Genomic DNA, 21,651 nt, shown 5'->3' on the forward strand with positions numbered 1-21,651 from the left:
TAATAGCTCCAATTGTCTTTCAGATATCTTGAACTGCATGTCCAATAGATATCTTAAACTCAACATGTCCAACCCTGTAATCATCACTTTTCCTTCTAAATGCTCCCCTCATCCAAATTTCCCTATTATTGTCAAGGATATCATCAACCACTGTCACTTAAATTGGCAAACTAAATGTTGTTCTCCATATCTCTCCCCTTTCCCCCTTCTCCAAATCCAATCTGTTGCCAAGGCCGGTCAGTATCATCTTTGCAATGTCTCAAACAGACCTGCTTCTCTCCTGTGACATTGCTACCACCCTGGGACAAGCCCTCATCACTTCACACCTGGAGTGCTATTTTCCCCTATTCCAATCAATCCATTATTCAGCCACTAAAATAATTCTCCTAAAACACAGGTCCATCTCTGTCACTTCACTATTAAACTAAAATACAATGGCTATTTATGATTCAAAATCCTTCACAACTTACTCCCCTCCCAAATACCATTATCTTTCCTGTCTTCTTATACATTATACCCTGCCATGCATTTTTCCATCCAGTGATACTGGCCTCCTGGATGTTCCAAGAAAAAGATACTTCATCGCTCAGCTCTAGGCATTTCTAGAGGTATTCCCTGTGCCCAGAAGATCCTCCCATCTCATCTCTTATTTCCTGACTTCCTTTATATCCCAACTAAAATCCCATCTTCTCCAGGAAGCTTTTTCTGACCCTAGTTCTAGTGGCTTCCTTCTGTTAAGTATTTCTCCATTTATCCCAAGTATAGCTTGTTTATAATTAATTTATTTATTATCTCCTCAGTCAGATTGTGAATTCTTTGAGAGCAGAACTGTCTTTTGTCCAGTACCTGGAATATGGTAGGTACTTATTAAATGCTTCCTATCTGACTACCAGAGTTACTGTCTTACAAATACAAGGGATCATTATCACATTACCTGGCTAGTCGAATGTATAGCTGAGGGCAGTGGAAGTGTCTGTGACAGACAGACACAGAAAATTCTTCATCGATGGCAAAACATGGAATTACCCCAACAGGGTCAAAAACAGTTACTAAAGTCGAACCTAGATCACAGGCAAAAAGTACGCATTATAATTTTTGATTGAAATAATGTTAAAATATAAACAGCAACATATAAGAAAAAAACTACCTTTTTTTGGCTTTTTTCATAATTAGCCATGTATTATTTGCATTCAAAGATCGGAGACCATGTATAACACATTCTAGAGAAACACCATTTTGTAGTACATTACAAGTTACCATTTTATCAAACTGAAAATATTGAGGCCAAAGTGAAATTACATAAATCTTACCTAAACTCATATAGGATGGAGTTATAAGAAATATGAAGTGAAGATCTGGTACTGCTTTGAAAACTGTCCTAAAGAGAAAAATAATAATAAAGTAATTTCATAGGTAAATATCTCAATGAAATATTGTCTCTTCAAAAAATAAAAAGGTTCAAAAATGCAAACAGAATAATCTTCTCCCTACCCAAAAAGGGAATGAAAAAATTTTCCAGAAAACTTTATTTTTTCTGTACATTTTTTCTAATCTCTTGATCTTTTAGTTTCCTATATTTTCTTTTATGTCGACTTCAGAGACGCAAAGGAATAAAAGATGTCCCTTTAGCCCAACACAACAGATTTCTGTTCATATTAACCCTTGACCTGACATCTGGATGGTCTGGTTTGATATTACAAAGTAACTTGAAGACTGAGGGCCACCACCATCAAATGTGATTCACTGTCTGTGCAAGCTGCTGAAGACTGAACACACTTCTATCTCTGTGCAGCCCTCTAACTGATACATCAGGTTACTTGTGAGCCTTTGTAGTCTGTTGTGTTAATAAATGTTTCAGAAAATAACCTTGGGGAAAGTGATTTTTAAAAACATCTCCAGCTTGTTAGGCTTCATGTTCAGTCATGCGTTTTAATGCACATTCTCTCTGTCCTGTCCCATCCCCCTAAAATCAATTTGTCCAAATGCCTGCAGTACTGACATATATGCTTCAAATAATGACCAGTTAAAGATGCTGTATAATATTTCATTATAAGAAAAAGCATTCAAGAAATGCAATGTTTCCTTTTAGAAATAATACTATCCTACTTTGGTTAAGTATAAAAGTAAATGCTTAACTGTATTCATTAAATATGTAAATAAAATACCTACTAGAATTTCAAATAAGCTTTCTATGAATTACATATATTCTCGTTTTTGCATTACTGTAAGATCAGTGTAACTCACTTTTTGAAGTGAACTGATAACCATACAAACTTGTCTATCTGCAATGACACATCAACTCACCTCATAATTTCTTGGCAACAGCCAATGGCATACTCGTCAACAGCCACAAAAAGATGCATAAACAATGTATTCAGCGGCTACAAAAAGAGAACAGAAATGAACAAGTTTTTCTAAAAATTAAATCTCTAACAATTGGTCCTTTAAGATTGTGTTAATATTCTCTCTACATTAGAATCAGAGGAAATTGTGTTGTCTGTGCAACAGCACATGAAGATCTATAATATAAAAGATCAACTGCCAAAATGATGATATCATAAACTATGTTGGACATATTTCCTGACCTCATTCAGTCATTTGCAGAATTCTACCTCAACAGTACAAGGAAAAGATAAAGGCAAAACTATATGGCACATATGGCTCTTCCTCCTGACCTCAGGAATGGCCTATCAGATAAGGAAGAGCCCTGCAGGGGAGTGAAATTGATTATTAACTCAGGCGTTTTATTCCGGGGTGTTTATGCCAAGTACAAGACAATAATCTATTTCCCTTCACCCACAAGTCAGCAGCTGCTGCTTTATTCAAGCTACATAATAGAAAGATTCTCTTATGAATTTGGAGTATGAAGGCAGGTGCCCCATTTGAATTCAAGCACTCTTTGTATTAACATTCCTAGAGTTAAAAGAATACTCTTTGGATTCAGAAAGCTTAGGTGCAGGAAACTCCAAGAAGCAAGATTAGAACTTCATGGTTAATTACTGGAAAGAACATATACATTTAGAAAACAATTTCTGTCCCTGTGTTGTTTTGGTGTAACTCCTTGTTATTTGATCCCATGATTTTTAAGACTATTCCCGAATCACTAATAGCCAGCTCATTATTGTGACTTTTCTGGGCTCTCTAGGAGTGTGCAACATAGTGTCCCCTAACCTAATGTCAGGACACTGTAAACTGTGACTATGAAGCGATGTCGTGGGATAAGCATACTATATCCCTAACTTGTGTACTTTTCGTGTTTCTTCAGGGGTCTGATTTCTCTATATCAGTTAGTGTTAGGTAAATCATTTCACTTTTCAGCATCTTAGCCTCTCCATACATAAAATGAAATATGACATCAGGCATCTCAGAAACACTCAGCACAGTATGAACTATAAGAATATAAAAGGGAGAGGCATGAGCTCAAAAGATATTATCAGTCCTGAATGGGGTATTCCCTTAGAAACATACAGCCCTACAGAGGGCAGGAAACTTAATAACAATAAAACCTCATTAGCCAACAAATTAAAAAAATATATAAACCACAAAGGCACAAGTTATATATATCTTTGGATAGAATACAGAATCATGGGATTTAAGGATATTGGGGTCTTTAGAGATCATCTTGTCCAGCTCCCTGTTTTACAGATATAGAAACTAAGACTGAGAAGTATTAAATGACTTGTGTAATCAGATCAGATTAGATAACTATCAGATAAATAATGAGTAGTAGAGTGGGGGTTCAAATCCAGTCTGGCTCCAAAACTTTCAAATCTTTCACCTATATCTAAATATTTCCTGGTAGTCTCACAAAAACCCTAACTGGAGTTAGGTGATAATAAGGATTAGAATTTAAATGAAACCATGAGAAGCCAATTTCTAGAAGGATGGTTTTATTATTTCACAGAGGGGGAGGAGAAGGAAGACAAAGAGAAGAAAAAGAGGATCACTTGTCAATTAACTTTCCCACCATTTCTCTCCAAATTCCACAATTAAATGTGCATGTATCACAGTTGTGTGAATTATTGAAATATAAATATCCCTGGAAGGGGTATAGCACATTCAATCTTATCAGCCATTTGTATTTTAGTAAGAATGAGCTCCAGAAGCCATGTTCTTTTTAGATAAGTAGGATGTGGAAGACTAAGGAGATCACGTGGTGTAGTGTAATGATCACTGGCTCTGGAGTCAGACCACCCACCCCACCCAGACTGACATGAAGCCAAGAGCATATGGCATGGCTCCACTATTGTTTTCACCCTTGTTGTGTATATTTTCTTCTTTCCTTAGTGTTGCAGATAGGACTAGGCCTATAACCTTTTGAGATTTCAAAAGGTCTAGTTTACAATCAGTAGAGATAGCCCTGAGAAGCAGGCTGCCAGACCCAGCTCAATAAGTGAAACATTAGATTGGAGCACCTTAAGAGCCAAGATTGTCTTTCATTTCTTTGTGTATCCCCATTATGCTTAGGACGGTGCCTGGCATGCAGGAAGGGCTTAAACCTTGGGGACCAAGATGGCATAGGGGAGACTGCCCTGGGTTCTGGAAAATGGTTTTTATTTCTCTTCTTGCTGTATTTTCTCAGGAAATATTCCTTTGTAAAAAAAACAAAACAAAACAAAACAACAACAACACAAAAAAAAAAAAAAAAAAACCACCAAACTAATTGATGTTAGTTGGTTAAATTTTACTGGAAAACTAATTACTTGGGAGAATAACAGGTTATATAAGGAAGATATTAACTGTAACTGGAAATTTATTTGGGGTCAGAGCAGAACATTCCAAGATTAGAGTTTGAGCATAGAGCATTAGAGAAATACCCTACTACTCTCTCAGGGGTACCCCCTAAGGCCCTAAAAGGGAAATTTTGCTTTGTTCTGAGGAGGAAGAGTCAAACATTTCATCAGTATGTGTGAAAATTGGGATAAATACCCCTCAGATCTTTATTGAAACTATGAATAGGGTCTTGTCCAAAAGAAGAAAAAGTCATCTCTGGGAAGAAATCACTTGTGGGGAAAGGAGAATGTTTTAGCTTCAGTCTGGACCTCCTTCCTCCCTAATTTGGCTAGGAGGTCCAGAGGGCTTCTCATGTTCCCACTGGCATCATAACAGCATCACTAAAACATTGAGCAGCAGTAGCAATGACAGACTGGACCTAGTAAAACTACATCATAGCTAATAGTTGTCCTTTTGCTAGATGTGCACATTCTCCTGGGCTCTGTAGGGAGTTGTGTATTGTGTAATCAAAGCACTCAAAACTCAAAAGTGCCCTAAACTTAAAGCTGTATAAAAAGTTGGAACAGTGCATCCTGTGCCCTGGGAACAGAGCTCAAATTTAAAAGGCACAAAATAGGCAAAAAAGAAAAGAAAATGACCAAGAAACAAAAAAGAACCTTGACCATGGAAAGCTATTATGGTCCTTTTGTAGAGACAAGAAACTAGAAACTGAGGGGATGCCCATCAGTTAGAGAATGGCTAAATAAGTTACAGTATATAAATGTTATGCAATATTATTTTCTGTAAGAAATGACCAACAGGATGATTTCAGAGAAACCTGGAGAGACTGACATGAACTGATGCTAAGTGAAATGAACAGAACCGATCATTATAAACGGCAAAAACAAGACTATACAATGATCAATTCTGATGGCTATGGCTCTTTTTAACAATGAGATGATTCAAACCAGTTCCAATGATCTTGTGATGAAGATCAATGGAACTAATTGGATGAAATTTTCTCAGTTTGAGACTAGGTCACATGTGAGTTCTTATCCCAGATGCTGGAATCTTTAGAGTTATCAAACAATAGATTACTATAGTCATTGGCTATTTTTCTCTTGTGTACCTCATGTATTCCACCGATCCACCACTAGTCATGAGTAAGATGAGCTACTATATTAAAATGACAATCATACCTAAATTAGTATACTTATACTTATTCAGTGCCATGCCAATCAAATTGCCACAAAATATTTTAGAAGAAGTAATAAAAATTATAACAAAATTCATCTGGAAACACAAAAGGTTAAAAATATTGAGGAAATCAATGAAAATAAATGCAAAGAATGGTGGCCTAATCATACCAAACCTAAAACTGTATTATAAAACAGCTGTCATAAAAACCATTTGGCCCTGGCTAAGAGATAGAATGGTAGATCAGTGGAATATGTGAGGTACACAAGAAAAAAAAAAATAGCCAATGACTATAGTAATCTATCATAAGAAAATGTAAAATAGCTCAATGGAAAAACAATTAATCTGGAAAAGAAATCCAGGAGAAACAATTTAAGAACAAGTTAAAATTGGACTACCTGAAAGCCAAGATGGAAAAAAGAAATCATCAAAGAAAACTACCCTGAAATCTATCCAACGATCACCTCCTGAAAGAAAAACAGAGAGAATATTGTAGCTAAATTATAGAATTATAAGGTCAAGGAGACCATCTGGGATAAGAACTCACTATTTAACAAAAGTTGCTGGGAAAATTGAAAAATAATGGCAAAAACTAAGCATAGGCCAAAAGCTCACATCTTCTACCAAAATAAGGTCAAAGTAAGTACATGATTTAAACAAAAAGGGAGACACTCTAAGGAAATTAGGAAAGCAAGAGAGAGTTTACCTGTCAGACATTTGGAGAAGAAAGGAATTTATGACCAAACAAGATAGATAACATTACGAAATGTAAAATGAACAATTTTGATTACTTTAATTAAAAAATTCTTGCACCAACCCAGTGCAACAAAAATCAGAAGGGAGGCAGAAAGCTAGAATGCAATTTTGACAGACAGTATTTCTGATAAAGGCCTCATTTCTAAAATATATAGAAGGGACAGCTAGATGGCACAATGGAAAGAGCATTTTCCTGGAGTCAGAGAACCTGTGTTCAAATTTGGCCTCATGCACTTAATACTTACTAGCTATATGACCCTGGGTAAGTATCTTAATCCCAATTGCCTAAGCCAATAAAATAAAATAAAATATATAGAAAAATTAATCAAATTTATGAGAATACAAGTTATTCCTTAGTTGATAAATGGTCAAAGGATATGAACAATTTTGAGATGAAGAAATTAAAGCAATCTCCAAGCATATGAAAAAATGCTCTAAATCACTATTGATTGGCGAAATTAAAATTAAAACAACTCTGAGGTATCACCTTATACCTTTGGCTAAAATGACAAGGAAAAAATAACGATGAATATTGGTAGGGATGTGGTTAAAGTGGGATAGTAGTTCATTGTTGGTGGAATTGTGAACTGATCTAGCCATTCTGGAGAGCAATTTAGAATTATGTCCAAAGGGCTATAAAATTCTGTATATCTTTTGATCCAGCAGTGCCACTACTGATTCTGTATCTCAAAGAGATTGTAAAAGAGGGGAAAGGATGCAAAAATTTCTGTGCTCTTTTTGTGTTCTCTTTTAGTGCTAAAAATGAATTGAAAATTGAATGAATGCTCTTCAACTGCAGAATGCTTGAATAAGTTATAGTATATGAATAGAATGAAATATTATTATTCTATAAGAGAAGATGAGCAGGCTAATTTCAGAAAAGCCTGGAAAGACATATAAACTAATGCTAAGTGAAGTGAATAGAACTAGGAATACATTATCCACACCAACAGCTAAACTATGATACTCAACTATTGTAAAGTACCAGCTAGCTCCATGGAGGGCTTCAGGATCAGCCAGAGTCAGGATAAATCAAAATCCTTGGTCTTTAGGGGGAGAAGTGAAGGAGGCAGGCAAGCTGCCAAAGATGGATCCTGGATTCTGGAGTCCAGAGTCTCCAGCCTCTCTCCTCCTTATCTTGCCGCAAAGTGACTCTGGCCTCTCTCCTCATCCTCCAATCCTTGCCTATGATTATCTTAACACCAAACATTCAGCGAGCACCAATGGTGAGGAGAGCCATATATTCTAATATATGCTAATAGAGTTATTATCTCACATCAAATAGGTAATTAGCCTTAGATGCTCAGTTGTCTGATTCAAGCACACCTTTTTGGAGTTTCAGCCCTCTACATCTCTGCTTTCTTTTGTTTTAGAACACAGGTGGTCACACCCTCTCTGACTTCTCAGGAAAGGAGGTAAAAGCACTAAAAAGGAGGTGATCACGCCCTCCCTGACTTCTCAGGAAGGGAGATGAAAAGCACCAAAGGGAAGTGGGGAGTCAAGTCAGATATTGCTAGCAGATTTTTGGGCTGAAGGGTCTTATTAGAGACAGGTATGCATAAACCCATCAGCATGGGAGGTATTACACAAGCACATAGCAATAAAGCACAGGCAAGCAGTGATGACTCTCCCCACAGCTGGTACAGACTAAATGTGGTGTAACAAACATGAATAGTACATGCAAGTAGTGATATAACAAATAATATGAACCAACATGGTGTTGTAAAAGATTTCCAGAAGCTCTAGAAGGAGGGTATTTAAACAACAGTCACATATACACCTTCTTCAGCAGCCAAGAGATAGTTCAAAACCAATCTATTGTCCATTGCTTCACGTGACAGGGAATCCAATGATCTCTGCAAGTTTTTGAAGTCTTGTAACAGTCTTTTTATATGTCAGGGAATCCAATTATTCCCACAGATTTTGAAATCCTGCAACAGTCTTAACATGTCTCAGAGGATCTAATGATTCTTGAGGGTTTTGAAGTCCAACAATTTTTGATGTCCATGAATCAAATCCCATAACTGCCATGGGTACAGTCATTGAGGAAACCACCAGATGTTTCTTGGGTCTTCTCCTTTGTTTCAAGGGTTGGCTCCGTCTCTCTCCAATGGACAAGACGAATACGGCTCAGATTCCTTCTTCATCTGTAGAGATACAAACAAACTCTCTCCCCCAAGCAGTTAACCTATCGTTCACCACTTTCTGGGTCTCTCCACAATACCTGAAGATTATCTAAAGACAGTGGAGCTGCTTGCACTGGACACTGCCCTTCTGGTGGGTTATAAAACCTGTCTGCTGGAGCCAGTGCATCTTTGTCAAAAATCAAGAAGTTAATAGTATAAAGAACTAGATTTAGAAGTTCTCTAGGGTTACCTGTGGCTCCCTCTTTCTTTTGTTTTTGGAGGAGTGTCTTTATGTCTCTGTTTCTCCTCTCTACTATTGCCTGTCCTTGAGGATTAAAGGGTATGCCAGTGGTGTGTAATAGTGTGCACAAAAGTGTGCAAAATATTTATAAATATATGCAGGTTTATTGCTTGTGACATACCCATAATTGCAAATGCTTGTATAAGGAATTCAGTGACCACTTGGGCTGTCTCTTTTGCTGGTATTGCAAAAGGTGAATCCTGAAAAGGTGTCTACCACAATATGGATAAAAGACAGACGATCAAAAGATTTATAATGGGTCACATCTATTTGCCAAATTTCATTAGGTCTTAAACCACAGGGTTCTTCTGTAAGGGCCCTTTAAATGGGCTGCGCCACAGCGCATCATTGAGGCCCGGAAGTAATTTCTGTGGATATTAGGACTGCCTTGTAGGTGGGATCCTATCCCATTTTGAGATAGCTTCGTAATGGGTGACTCTCTTGCTGATTGGCTGTGTGTGTGACCTCACAGGCCCTATGTAAGCCTACTGCAGGCAGCAGTTGCTCTCTTTAACCTCGCGCTCTTCACCCTGGCTCCCTAGCCTGGGTGGCCAAGCCAAGATGGATAGCCAAAAGAGGTAAGGGTTTTGGTAGTGAACACGTGGCTCTTCTGACCAGGTGTTCACTCAGGAACCAACAAGTCAGGGCATCAGTCAGGGCATTATGTGAGTAGGTATAGTAAAGGCTTTTAAGATTACATGTGGCTGTTCTTGAGTGCGCTACCGATTATTAAGCTATAGATTCAAGAGATTGTGGCCAGAGACCTTTGAAGGCCTCAGAGGAGGCAAGCCAGGTAGAGTTCACACTGCTAAGCACAGTGGTCAAAGGTACTCTGGTGGGTCTAGGACAGACTAGTAATTGTAACTGCCGGGAGAGCATGTTACATTCTTCCCTGGAGGGAGTGTAGGAGCGTGGAAAGGAATGCAGCTGAACAGGCTTTTACTATGCTCCTAGCTTCCTCTCTTATTATTCCAAATTGTAAATATAAAGCTTGAGCAGCCTGATGATATTTATAATGAGATTCTTGGGCTTCCTGAAATAAAGGAGTATTGACCAACATGGTTAGAAGGCTATCTGCCTTTGAATTACCATCAAAAATAGGACTTGGAAGTCCACTATGAGAGTGGATATGCAAGATATAATTCTTACCTGGATGCTTTCTCACTTCAAGAACAAGTGCCTTGAAGTTCCTTAAAGAGCTGATATATATTAGAAGCTACAAATTTTATTTGGGCTGTGGCAATTCTTTGTACACACCTACTTAATAGGCTAAATCAGATATTATATTTGTATTTCCTGGATAATAAGTAAAAGCTAGTATGATTGCATACAATTCATTCTGCTGAGTGGACTGAAAAGGAGTTCTGACTACTCTCTTTATAGTTAAGTCACAAGAGTATACAACGCAAATATTATGTTTGGATGCATCTGTAAAGATAGTTGGTCCTTTAAGAGGAACTTTAGAAACCTTTTCTTCAAGAATCCATTGCCAATTATGTAATAGTCTGGTTATCTTTAATGGAGACCCATGTATAAGATTTGGAGCTGTGGCTAATAAAATTTGCCACTCTGGGATGGTTTCACAGCACACATTAACTTGTGCATTGGCATAAAAGGTGTATATCTTGTCAAGTCTTAGCCCAGATAATTGTACTGCTTACTTAATGGTTTTTAATAACATTCTAGCCACAAGCACCGGGTAAGGAATAAGGCTTTGTTCTGATTGTGCTGGGAGGTTCACCCACTCTATCACACTGTCTCCTTGATGAAGGACTGCTATAGGTGCCTCTTTTGTAGCAAAAACTACAAGGGTTTTTTCCAAGGGCTTTTGAGTGACTCTTTAAACCATATTGGATAAAGCCAGTTCAACTTCTTTCAAAGCCTCTTGAGCTTCTTTTGTAATCTGACATGGTAAGTTTAAAGCACTGTCTCCCCTTAAAATTTCATATAATGATTGCAATGGATAGGTAGGTAAGTCTAACACTGGATGCATCCATTGGATATCTCCTATCAATTTCTGAAAGTCACTTAAGGTGTTTAGCTTCTCTGCTCTTAAGGAAAGTTTTTGTACTGTAAGCACCTTAGGGTATACTTCATATCCTAAATATTGAAAAGGAGCATGTCTTTGAATTTTTTCTGGAGCTATGTGCAATTTGTAATTCCTTAGTGTTTCTATGGTCTTTTGTAGACATGCTTTTAACATTTGTTCCTCAGGTACACACCCCAATATATCATCCATGTAATAACATTACTTTTGGAAATGCTTTTCTTAGTGGAGTAAGAGCAGAAGCAACATACATTTGACACATAGTAGGGCTATTTTTCATTCCTATGGCAAAACTGTCCATGCATATCTTTTATAAGGCTCAGCTAAGTTAATGGGAGTATCTTTTTTGATATTAAAACTAATGAATCTTCACTGGTGTGCTCTCTGCCATGACTAGATAGATTACCAGGAGGTCACTCATACATAACATTAAGATTTATTTATTTTAACAGTATGTTATTTTTTCAATTACATGTAAAGATAGTTTTCAACATTCATTTTTGTAAGATTTTGAGTTCTATTTTTTTCTCCCTCTTCCCTACCTTATTTTCCTTCCCCAAGACAGCAATCAATCTGATATAGGTTATACAGGTACATTCATTTTTAACATATTAGGAATCATGTTGGAAAAGAAATAAGAACAAAAGGGGAAAACCATGAGACAGAAAAAGACAAAAAAGGGTGAAATTTCTGTGCTTTGTTGTGCATTCAATCCCATAGTTCTTTCTGTGTATACATATGGCGTTTTCCATCCAAAGTCTATTGGAATTGTCTTGGTCACTGTATTACTTAGAAGAGATAAGTTTATCATAGTTTGGAGAAGACTGAAATTCCAAACATCCAAACTCAGGCCCCAGTGCCTGGAATCATTGTGGGGACACAACTTATTATTGTGAGTGGTACTTAGGACAGCTACCTCAGAGGATGTGTATCAACAAATTTTCAAAAGACTTGAAAGGCTGATATAGGTTTAAAAGTGAAACAAAAATTTATAACAACTGGCAGAATTTGGAAATTTTAAAATTCTGATTCCTAATCTGTTTTGTGCTTTCATGCCCTTGTTTGTAAACCTTGAAATGACTATAGATTATTTCAGGGACTTGTGTCACCTTCTGCCTGGATGTTGACTTTGCTATTGCATGTTCTTCCTATCTCAACTCTCTATTGTTTACCTTTTTTTCTTCCTCTAGTGATTTTGTTTTCAATGTGAATTCCTTTTTTCATGCTTTCCGAACTCAAGTCAAGATATAAAATTGAGAGAGAGAGGGAGAGAGACTATATGAAATATAGCCCTTCCCACAAAATTTTTTTTGTCATTCAAAACACCAGCTTGAAATGACCACAATTACTTACCGTGCATTGGAGTGTTGTATCAAGTTCATGAAGACTGTTAACCACTCATCTTGTTGACAAAATCCCAGTTGGATAGTCTACAAAGTAGCTTGGGCCATAATCTCCTCCCTTTCATTGCAGAGGGTAATTGCAAGATTTGCTTTTTCTCTATGAAAATGATTAGACATTGTGGAAATAAGAAATTGCAAAATAAAAATGTCAAAATTTGTTTTCTCATTCTTCTAGCTCTCTTTATCCTAATTTGTTGACAAACTTGCAACTAGGTGACATAATAGAGCACTGGACTAAGAATCAAAGATTCATCTTCCTGAGTTCATCTATAAGATTAGACATTTACTAGCTGTGTGACACTGGGCAAGCACTTTACCCTGTTGCTTTATGAAGATAAATAATCGAACATGACCAAAACCACTGCACAACAATAATCAAAAGAGCTGAACCTTCACAACTCCTCTGGAAGTTCACTATGAGCTAACAGACAAGTGTGGCAGTTATTCACAATACAAGTAGATTCTTCAGGTTGGTATAGCATCTCTCTCTCTCAAAAAAAAAAAAAAAAAAAAAAAAAAAAAAAAAAGTATTTTTACTGTACCAGGCTCCATGTCAGATATTACTGAATGTTCAGTGAGTCTGATAGCTCTTTTTATCATTCTTTATAAATAGGTTAGTAAAGTATACTATACTACAAAATTCTTTTTAATTTTTCCCATATAGCAAGTAGTAGATGAAAGTGGTTAATTAAACAGAAAAATCAGCTGCTTCCTCTACTTTCATGTAGCTAGAACTTCTCTTTTATAACTCTTCCCTTTTGCCAACCTAGAGAGTAATAACTTTCTTTTCATCAATATCTTCATACTCTATCCTTGACTCAGTATCAGATAAGTCATTAGAAAAGAAAAATTAAATCTAGAACAGTATTTTACACCACCTATCATAATAAACTTCAAGGGAATACATAATTTTAGAGTTACATTGATGGGGCTGAACCCTGAAACCAGATTTCGGGTGTCAGACTCTCCCATGGGAAAAAGCATACTTTCCCAGATAAGCCCTTCCCAAGTTAAGCGGCATCATTCAATTGGAGATCTTGGTCAAATCACCTTCCATTGATCTTTTGGAGGTGGCCTGGATCCCCTTTAGGAAATTCTAGACTCTGGGGAAAAAAAAGCCTTCAAAACGATTTCATTCAATTGGAGATCTTGGTCTGCTAATCAGTTCAAACTGTCCACCAGCCCCTAAACCAATACTTACCCAAAAACAGGAGTCTGTTAACACATTCTTTACAAAATTCCTCATTAGGAATTTGCCTGCTGAGAGAGCTCTTTCTTAATGAAAAATAAAACTTCCTTTTTGCCACAGATTTCAGGGTTTATGAATTCTTTTTCTTTTACATTTGGACCTGCATCTCTGAGCAAAGGGGATCTCTCCCCTTAATTCCATACCTCAACAACATTAGAAAGGGCCAGAAGAGAATGAGTTTGGGCTAAGAAAGAAGTCTTCACCAATCAAAGGATAGAATTGAAAACAGTTTTGTAAAACTAAAAATGGTTTACTCAAATAAAATCAAAGCAAATAGAATATGAAAGAATTACTGATTTACTCAAGAAAAAAAAAAACATCTTTGCATCAAATATCACTGACAAAAATCTGAGAGCTAAGAAATATAAGGAGTTGATATAAAGATATAAACCCAAAGGGTAATTCTTTAATAACTAGGTGGTCAAAAGGATATGAATAAATAGTTTTCAAAAAATAACTGCAATTTTTCAATGACTATAAGAAAATATGCTCCTAATGCAGCTATTAAAACAATTCTGAAGTTTTATCTCAGCATTCAAATACTCAACTGGATTTCTGATGACAATGATCCAAAAATGCTGATAAAAGCCCATTCATGCCCAACATGTGGTGTAACTCTTGTCTGTGTCCTCCCATAAAACATTTAGATTATCAGCAGCCAAATTAAAATTAATAAGCCTAAAAACTATGATTCTTTACACATTCTGACCTTTCTCCCTCTTCTGCCACATCAGTATTATAAAGATATTACAGAGAACTAAGGATGATTCTATATTTTGGAGGCAAACAGATTTAAGTGACTGGGTCATTTTTAAGTTCCCAGGGTCACATGATTAGGAAGTGTCTGCGGCCACATTTGAACTCTGGAAAATTAGTCTTCCTGGCTTCAGGCCTGGCACTCTCTCCACTGCACCAGCCAGCTGCTCTTCCTAGAAACTATGCCTTTCTTAATACAGTCAAAGACTTGAACTAATGCTTTTAACTTTTCCCTGCTGTTCCTTCTTCATTTCTGAAGAGGATCAATGACATCATGGTGGATGTTCTGACTTGCATATGAACTGGATTTAAGTGAGGCAGAGGCTCAGTCGTCAGCCTTCTTCTCTCTCCCGGGCACTAATGTCCAATGGCTAGTCTCAAATTCTACCTCTGACTCTGTTCTTTTTGACAAGCCACCTAACTTGTCCCAGACTCAGTTTCCTCATCTGTAAACTAAGCGATTTAAAGTAGATGACCTCTTTCTTCCAGCTCTAACTCTACAATCTTATTAACTGTATTACTTAATTTGCTGATCTGGAACCTTTAATCCACTAAAATTCTGAGATGTTTTTCAGACAAAATGCTCTCTCTCATCTTGTACCCGAGTCAGACCTCACATTTACCATCCTAAGATTTCATCTTACCAATTGGGTTCTAATTCTGATTCTGCTACAAATGGACTACATAATTAGCACTATTTGCCTCTCCTAGTCTGTTTACTCATGTTGAGGAAGACATTATATTAAATACTCTTTAAGGCCCCTAGCCCCATCCATCTATGAAATTCTATTATGTGAGTTTTAATATGAAAAAATAACTTTTCTTTCAAATGTTCCACTCTCCATCTGTCACACTATTTTCTCTCTAGCAGCAGCTACTGCTGCTGCTGGTTGCTGCTCTGCTACTGCTACTATTAGTATTACTGCTGCTACTAGTACTACTAGTATTACTACTACTACTACTACTACTATTACTATTTTTTTCTTCTCTTCCTTCTCCTTCTCTCCCTCCCTCCCCCTGCTTTCTTCTTTTTTCTCTCTCTCATGATTTCAATTCTATGGAGAATGCGCTGTAAAAGGTTAAATGATTTCCCTTCTGTCATAGTCAGTGAGTGTCAGAGGTGGGGTTTTAACTCGGTCTTGCTGATCCTGAGGGCAACTAAATGGTACAATGTATGGAGTGCTGGGTCTGAAGTCAGGGAGACCTAAGTTCAAATCTGGCCTCAGATACTTACTGTGTGACCTTGGACAAAAAACTTAAACTCTCTTTGCTTCAGTATTCTCAAATGTAAAATGGTGATAAGAAGCACTTACCTCCTAGAGCTATTGTGAGGATTAAATGAGTCAACATTTGTAAGGTGCTTAAAGGCACAATGCCTGGCACATAGTAGGCAGTTTATAAATATTTATTCCTTTCTCCTTCTGAGGTTTCCTCTTTATCTATTATGGATAATAATATCCATTATGAATAATAATTCAAATAGAATCTATTCATTTCTTCTTCACAGAAAGATCATAGGAATTTAGAATTAGAAGGAATCCTTTTACCTCCCTGTCATTATGATCTCTATAGAGAAGATAAAATGTTTTTATATTTTAACTGGATTTTTTTTTTTTAATTGCATAAAACTAAGCTAAAACAGTTCCATTAAAAAAAAAAAAAAAACCACCATTTACTTATCTACATATTCCACTCAGAAATATTCCCTCCCCCCAACTTATCTTGAGTTTATACGTTGGATTCCCATTTGGCTTTTAGGAGTAAGCCTATGAGTTCAAACTTCTAACAATACTATCTTTACTAACCTCTTCCATCTCCCAATACTTCTCATGAAAAGTCAGGCAGTTGACAAAATCAGCTTTTAGAAAAGGCATTTACTTAGATGACCATACAAAACCACAGCATCCCCCTTCATAAATCTGGAGCACACTTTCCCACAAATATACATAGCATCCATAGGAAGAGTGGGCAGAAATTTACAATAATAGTGAGGCACACCCTAAGAAACATCTGTGGCCAAGGTGACTGCCAGCTCTTGGTCTGCAAGCCTTGAAGTCTTTCCTTTCTTTTTTGAGTGCTCACTCAACAATCCTTGGGTAAAACATCTCATTTGGATAAGTCACTCGACTCAACTAGGTTTTCATGATTCTATAGCAAACACTCTTCTCTGAAACTAGGGTTTGCACTCTGAAGCTGCTTCCTCATGTAGGTGACAATCTCTGTCTATCCTCATCAATCTAACACAATACCAAAAGACCCAAGTAGAAAAATTCTATCCATCTCCATAGAGAGAACTAATGAACTTAGTACATATTAAATCATATTTGTTTCACTTTATTTTTCTTCTTTTTTTATTTCTTTGTTGTTGTTGTACTGTTTTATTTTATAACATGGTTAATATAAAAATGTTTTGGCATGACTTCACATATATAAGTTGATTTCATATTGCTTGACTTCTCAATAGGAAAGAAGAAAAGAACTTGGAACTCAAATTTAAAAAAAAAAAAAAGAATGTTATAAATAAATATTAAAAGTTGTGTCTTATTCCAGTGCATGGAGAAAGGGGAGGAGGGGGGGAACCCAACTTCCTCTCCACAGAAGCAATTTTCTCTCAGAGGAATTTCACATTCATAATGTGAAATCATGTTAAAAAAAAATTGAAGAAATCTCAGTGTATAAATAGGAGGGGGGACTGAATGAGATGAGGTGAGATCACTCAAGACAGTTGTAAAAAACTGAGTAAGGCTTCATTTACTTCAGAGTTGGAGTAGGCCTGAAGGTCCTTGAGCATCGACTCAAGGGCACACCTAAGTCCCCTCCCTGTTATTCTCCTACCATGACATTATTTTCTCCCCACTTCAATCAAATATGGGCAACCATGTACTTATTGGCCAAGTTCAATTTCTTGGGTAGTTTCAGTGTTTAGAATGTAAGACTCTCAGCCAATCAGAATGATGGTCAGCGGTGGAAGGGATGTTTGCGTTAAAGACTATTTAAAGTGTAAAACCTGTCCCAGAAGGTGTCTCTTCCTTCGATTGCTTGCTCGATGGGAGGGACGTCAATTTTCTAGAAAATGTACAATAAACTTTTGCTTTGCTCTTAAAGATCTCTCCAGCTTTTTATTAAATGGTGACCCTAGATAAGAGGGCAAGATTCCCCTTTTAGAGATGAAAGACTTATTCAACTATACATATATATGTACTTATACAGATTTATTACCAAACATGTGCTCTTTGACAAATATTTAAATGTCTGTTATTCATTTTATGTAAAAATCAAAGAACCATGATTCCTGCAATCTGGCTCTGTCTTTTCTATGAGAAATTCTGGATAATTTATCAAAGTTCAGTGAACTCATCAAATTTTATTCCTGCAAATTCTTTTAGCAAGCCAAAAATATTTTATTGTACTCATTGAAAGCCTCACAAATATAAAGTATCTGTGGATCAATCAATTCATTTAATTTTTGAATATATTGCCCTTTGATAAGCCCATGCCAATTTGTATGTACATGATTTTTCACATAAAATACAAATTCCTCAAGGGATATCTATACCATCCCAGAACAGAGTCCACAGTATCCAATAAAAGTTTATTAACTCTAGGATGATAAAAATTACTTACAGAAGATAAATGACATTAATCCTCCCAAAAAGACTTTCTGTAAATTTTCTGATGAGAGATTTAATACTGTAAATATCTTGTGATTCTGTTCTTCTGCAATGGACAATTTCTTCCCTTCCTCTTGGAGAAGTTAGTGATGTCATTTTATGCCCTTTCATGAAAAGAGAAAACACACTGCTATAAATCTAAAATGATTAGCTGTCTTGGTTACAGTACTCATAATATTAAATACTAATTTAATCTTCAGAATGACAAAGTGAATACAATATTTTCTACATCTATCTAGCTGTTTTTTCCTGGGGGTACACTATGTCAACTGTCACCACAAGCTACCAGACACATTTCTCAGTCTGTTCATAACAATTTCTGAGAATTGGTCTGTCTAGAAATCACAACTGTATTTTTTGTTGCCAGTAAAACTGCTCCTAAATGTTAAATAGCAGTTGTTGAAAGGAACTAAAATGAAACATTTGCTGGTCTATCATACTTAATTTACCACAATTATATGTATCTAAATATTAGGTAGGGAATTCACTGCTGCTTTATTAAAAAACAAAACAAACAAACAAACAAAAAACCAGTGATTTTACCTTGGGGTAATTTTGTTTAAAACAATTATCTATCCAGATTTGCATTTAGATTAAAAAAAAAAAATTCACAGGTGTTTCTGTCAAATCTAAAGTGAAAAAAAAAGTCTCTAAAGATGCTGGTAGCAATAAATATAACTTTTTAATTTATCAATTATCTTTATGAAACTCCAATTTCTTTCTCCCTCTTTTTTCCTCAGCCTCCTTCCTCCTTCCTTTCCTTTGTAGTTGTATATATACATATATAAATTTAGGAAAATGCTCATTATTTGAGAAGTCATTAAGTTATATGACTTTATAGAAGTCATTATATGACTTATATGACTTTAGAAGTCATTAAGTTTAACTTATACCTAAACAAAAAAAACAAAAACAAATACAAATACAAAAACCTGAACATATCCAACAAATGATCAAGATCACCTGGTCTTTGTTTTAAAACTCTATCATGGGAGAACCTATTACTTTTCAAGACTATCCAAAGATAGTTCTAATTGTTATGGTAGAAATTAATATCATCTGAAATGTGAAATTCTGAGTATAATGAATTTATTAGTTAGGCCACCAGTAACCAATAAATTGAATCAATGACTTAGTTTGATGACCAAAGACCTTGAGGGTTGACATGGTTTTTCACAACAATTAGCAAGATTGTTGTGCCACAGTTCTCTTTTAATGTCCTGACTCAGTTTCCCTAATTGTCCTATTCAGTTACTCTGCCTCAGGTTATAACCATTCCCCCCCCTTTTTTAATAATTTTTAAAATTTTATAATTATAACTTTTTTTGACAGTACATATGCATGGGTAATTTTTTACATTATCCCTTGCACTCACTTCGGTTCCGAATTTTCCCTTCCTTCTCTCTACCCCTTCCCCTAGATGGCAGGCAGTCTTATACATGTTAAATGTGTTATAGTATATCCTAGATACAATGTATGTGTGCAGAACCGAATTTCTTATTTCACAGGAAGAATTGGATTCAGAAAATAAAAATAACCTGGGAAGAAAAACAAAAATGCAAACAGTTTACACTCATTTCCCAGTGTTCCTTCTCTGGGTATAGCTGATTCTGTCCATCATTGATCAATTGGAACTGAATTAGATCTTCTCTTTGTCGAAGATATATACTTCCATAAGAATACATTCTCATACAATATCTTGTTGAAGTGTATAATAATCTCCTGGTTCTGCTCATTTCACTCAGCATCAGTTCATGCAAATCTCTCTCCAAGCCTCTCTGTATTCATCCGGCTGGTCGTTTCTTACAGAACAATAATATTCCATAACCTTCATATACCACAATTTATCCAACCATTCTCCAACTGATGGACATCCATTCATTTTCCAGTTTCTAGCCACTATGAAAAGGGCTGCCACAAACATTTTGGCACATACAGGTCCCTTTCCCTTTGGTATTTCTTTGGGATATAAGCCCAGTAGTAGCACTGCTGGATCAAAGGGTATGCACAGTTTGATAACTTTTTGGGTTTAGTTCCAGATTGCTCTCCAGAATGGTTGGATTTTTTCACAACTCCACCAACAATGCATCAGTGTCCCAGTTTTCCCACATCCCCTCCAACATTCATTATTATTTTTTCCTGTCATCTTAGCCAATCTGACAGGTGTGTAGTGGTATCTCAGAGTTGTCTTAATTTGCATTTCTCTGATCAGTAGTGATTTGGAACATTCTTTCATATGAGTGGAAATAGTTTCAATTTCATCATCTGAAAATTGTCTGTTCATATCCTTTGACCATTTATCAATTGGAGAATGGCTTGATTTCTTATAAATTAGAGTCAATTCTCTGTATATTTTGCAGATGAGGCCTTTATCAGAACCTTTAATTGTAAAAATGTTTTCCCAATTTGTTACTTCCCTTCTAACCTTGTTTGCATTAGTATTGTTTGTACAAAAGCTTTTTAATTTGATGTAATCAAAATTTTCTATTTTGTGATCAATAATGATCTCTAGTTCTTCTTTGGTCACAAATTCCTTCCTCCTCCACAAGTCTGAGAGGTAAACTATCCTCTGTTCCTCTAATTTATTTATGTTCTCATTCTTTATGCCTAAATCTCGGACCCATTTTGATCTTATCTTGGTATATGGTGTTAAGTGTGGGTCCATGCCTAATTTCTGCCATACTAATTTCCAGTTTTCCCAGCAGTTTTTGTCAAATAATGAATTCTTATCCCAAAAATTGGAATTTGGGGGTTTGTCAAACACTAGATTGCTATTTTTATTCACTACCTTGCCCTGTGAACCTAACCTATTCCACTAATCAACTAGTCTATTTCTTAGCCAATACCAAATGGTTTTGGTGTGTGCTGCTTTATAATACAGTTCTAGATCAGGTACAGCTAGGCCACCTTCATTTAATTTTTTTTTTCATTACTTCTCTTGAAATTCTCGACCTTTTATTCTTCCATATGAATTTTGTTGTTATTTTTTCTAGGTCATTAAAATAGTTTCTTGGGAGTCTGATTGGTATGGCACTAAATAAATAGATTAGTTTAGGGAGTATTGTCATCTTTATTATATTCGCTCTGCCTATCCAAGAGCACTTAATATCTTTCCAGTTATTTAAATCTGACTTAATTTTTGTGGCAAGTGTTTTGTCATTTTGCTCACATAATTCCTGACTTTCCTTTGGTAGATATATTCCCAAATATTTTATATTAACCACAGTTATTTTGAATGGAATTTCTCTTTGTATCTCTTGCTGTTGGATTGTGTTGGTAATGTATAAAAATGCTGAGGATTTATGTGGATTTATTTTGTATCCTGCGACTTTGCTAAAATTCTGAATTATTTCTAATAGCTTTTTAGCAGAGTTTTTGGGGTTCTCTAAGTATACCATCATGTCATCTGCAAAGAGTGATTGTTTGATTTCC

The 21,651-nt window shown here is 36.0% G+C and overlaps 1 protein-coding gene across 4 annotated transcripts in view; it reads right to left on the minus strand.

Moving 5' to 3' along the window:
* CFAP61 (cilia and flagella associated protein 61) overlaps positions 1-21,651 on the minus strand; it is a 329,189-nt gene that overhangs the window by 306,014 nt on the left and 1,524 nt on the right. For 2 of the 4 annotated variants that reach the window (XM_074287748.1, XM_074287746.1), the window contains exons 2-6: positions 18,173-18,323; positions 12,494-12,640; positions 2,305-2,381; positions 1,311-1,378; positions 935-1,061 (exon numbers count right to left, since the gene is read on the minus strand). In XM_074287748.1, coding sequence (XP_074143849.1) covers positions 935-1,061; positions 1,311-1,378; positions 2,305-2,363 — 254 coding nt within the window. In that variant the 5' untranslated portion in view covers positions 2,364-2,381; positions 12,494-12,640; positions 18,173-18,323. Of the gene's footprint in view, positions 1-934; positions 1,065-1,310; positions 1,379-2,304; positions 2,382-12,493; positions 12,641-18,172; positions 18,324-21,651 lie in introns of those variants that run through there. The other 2 variants (XM_074287747.1, XM_074287749.1) reach the window with 2 other exon arrangements.

This window comes from Sminthopsis crassicaudata, chromosome 2 (genome assembly GCF_048593235.1).
Source record: "Sminthopsis crassicaudata isolate SCR6 chromosome 2, ASM4859323v1, whole genome shotgun sequence".
Lineage (NCBI taxonomy): Eukaryota > Metazoa > Chordata > Mammalia > Dasyuromorphia > Dasyuridae > Sminthopsis > Sminthopsis crassicaudata.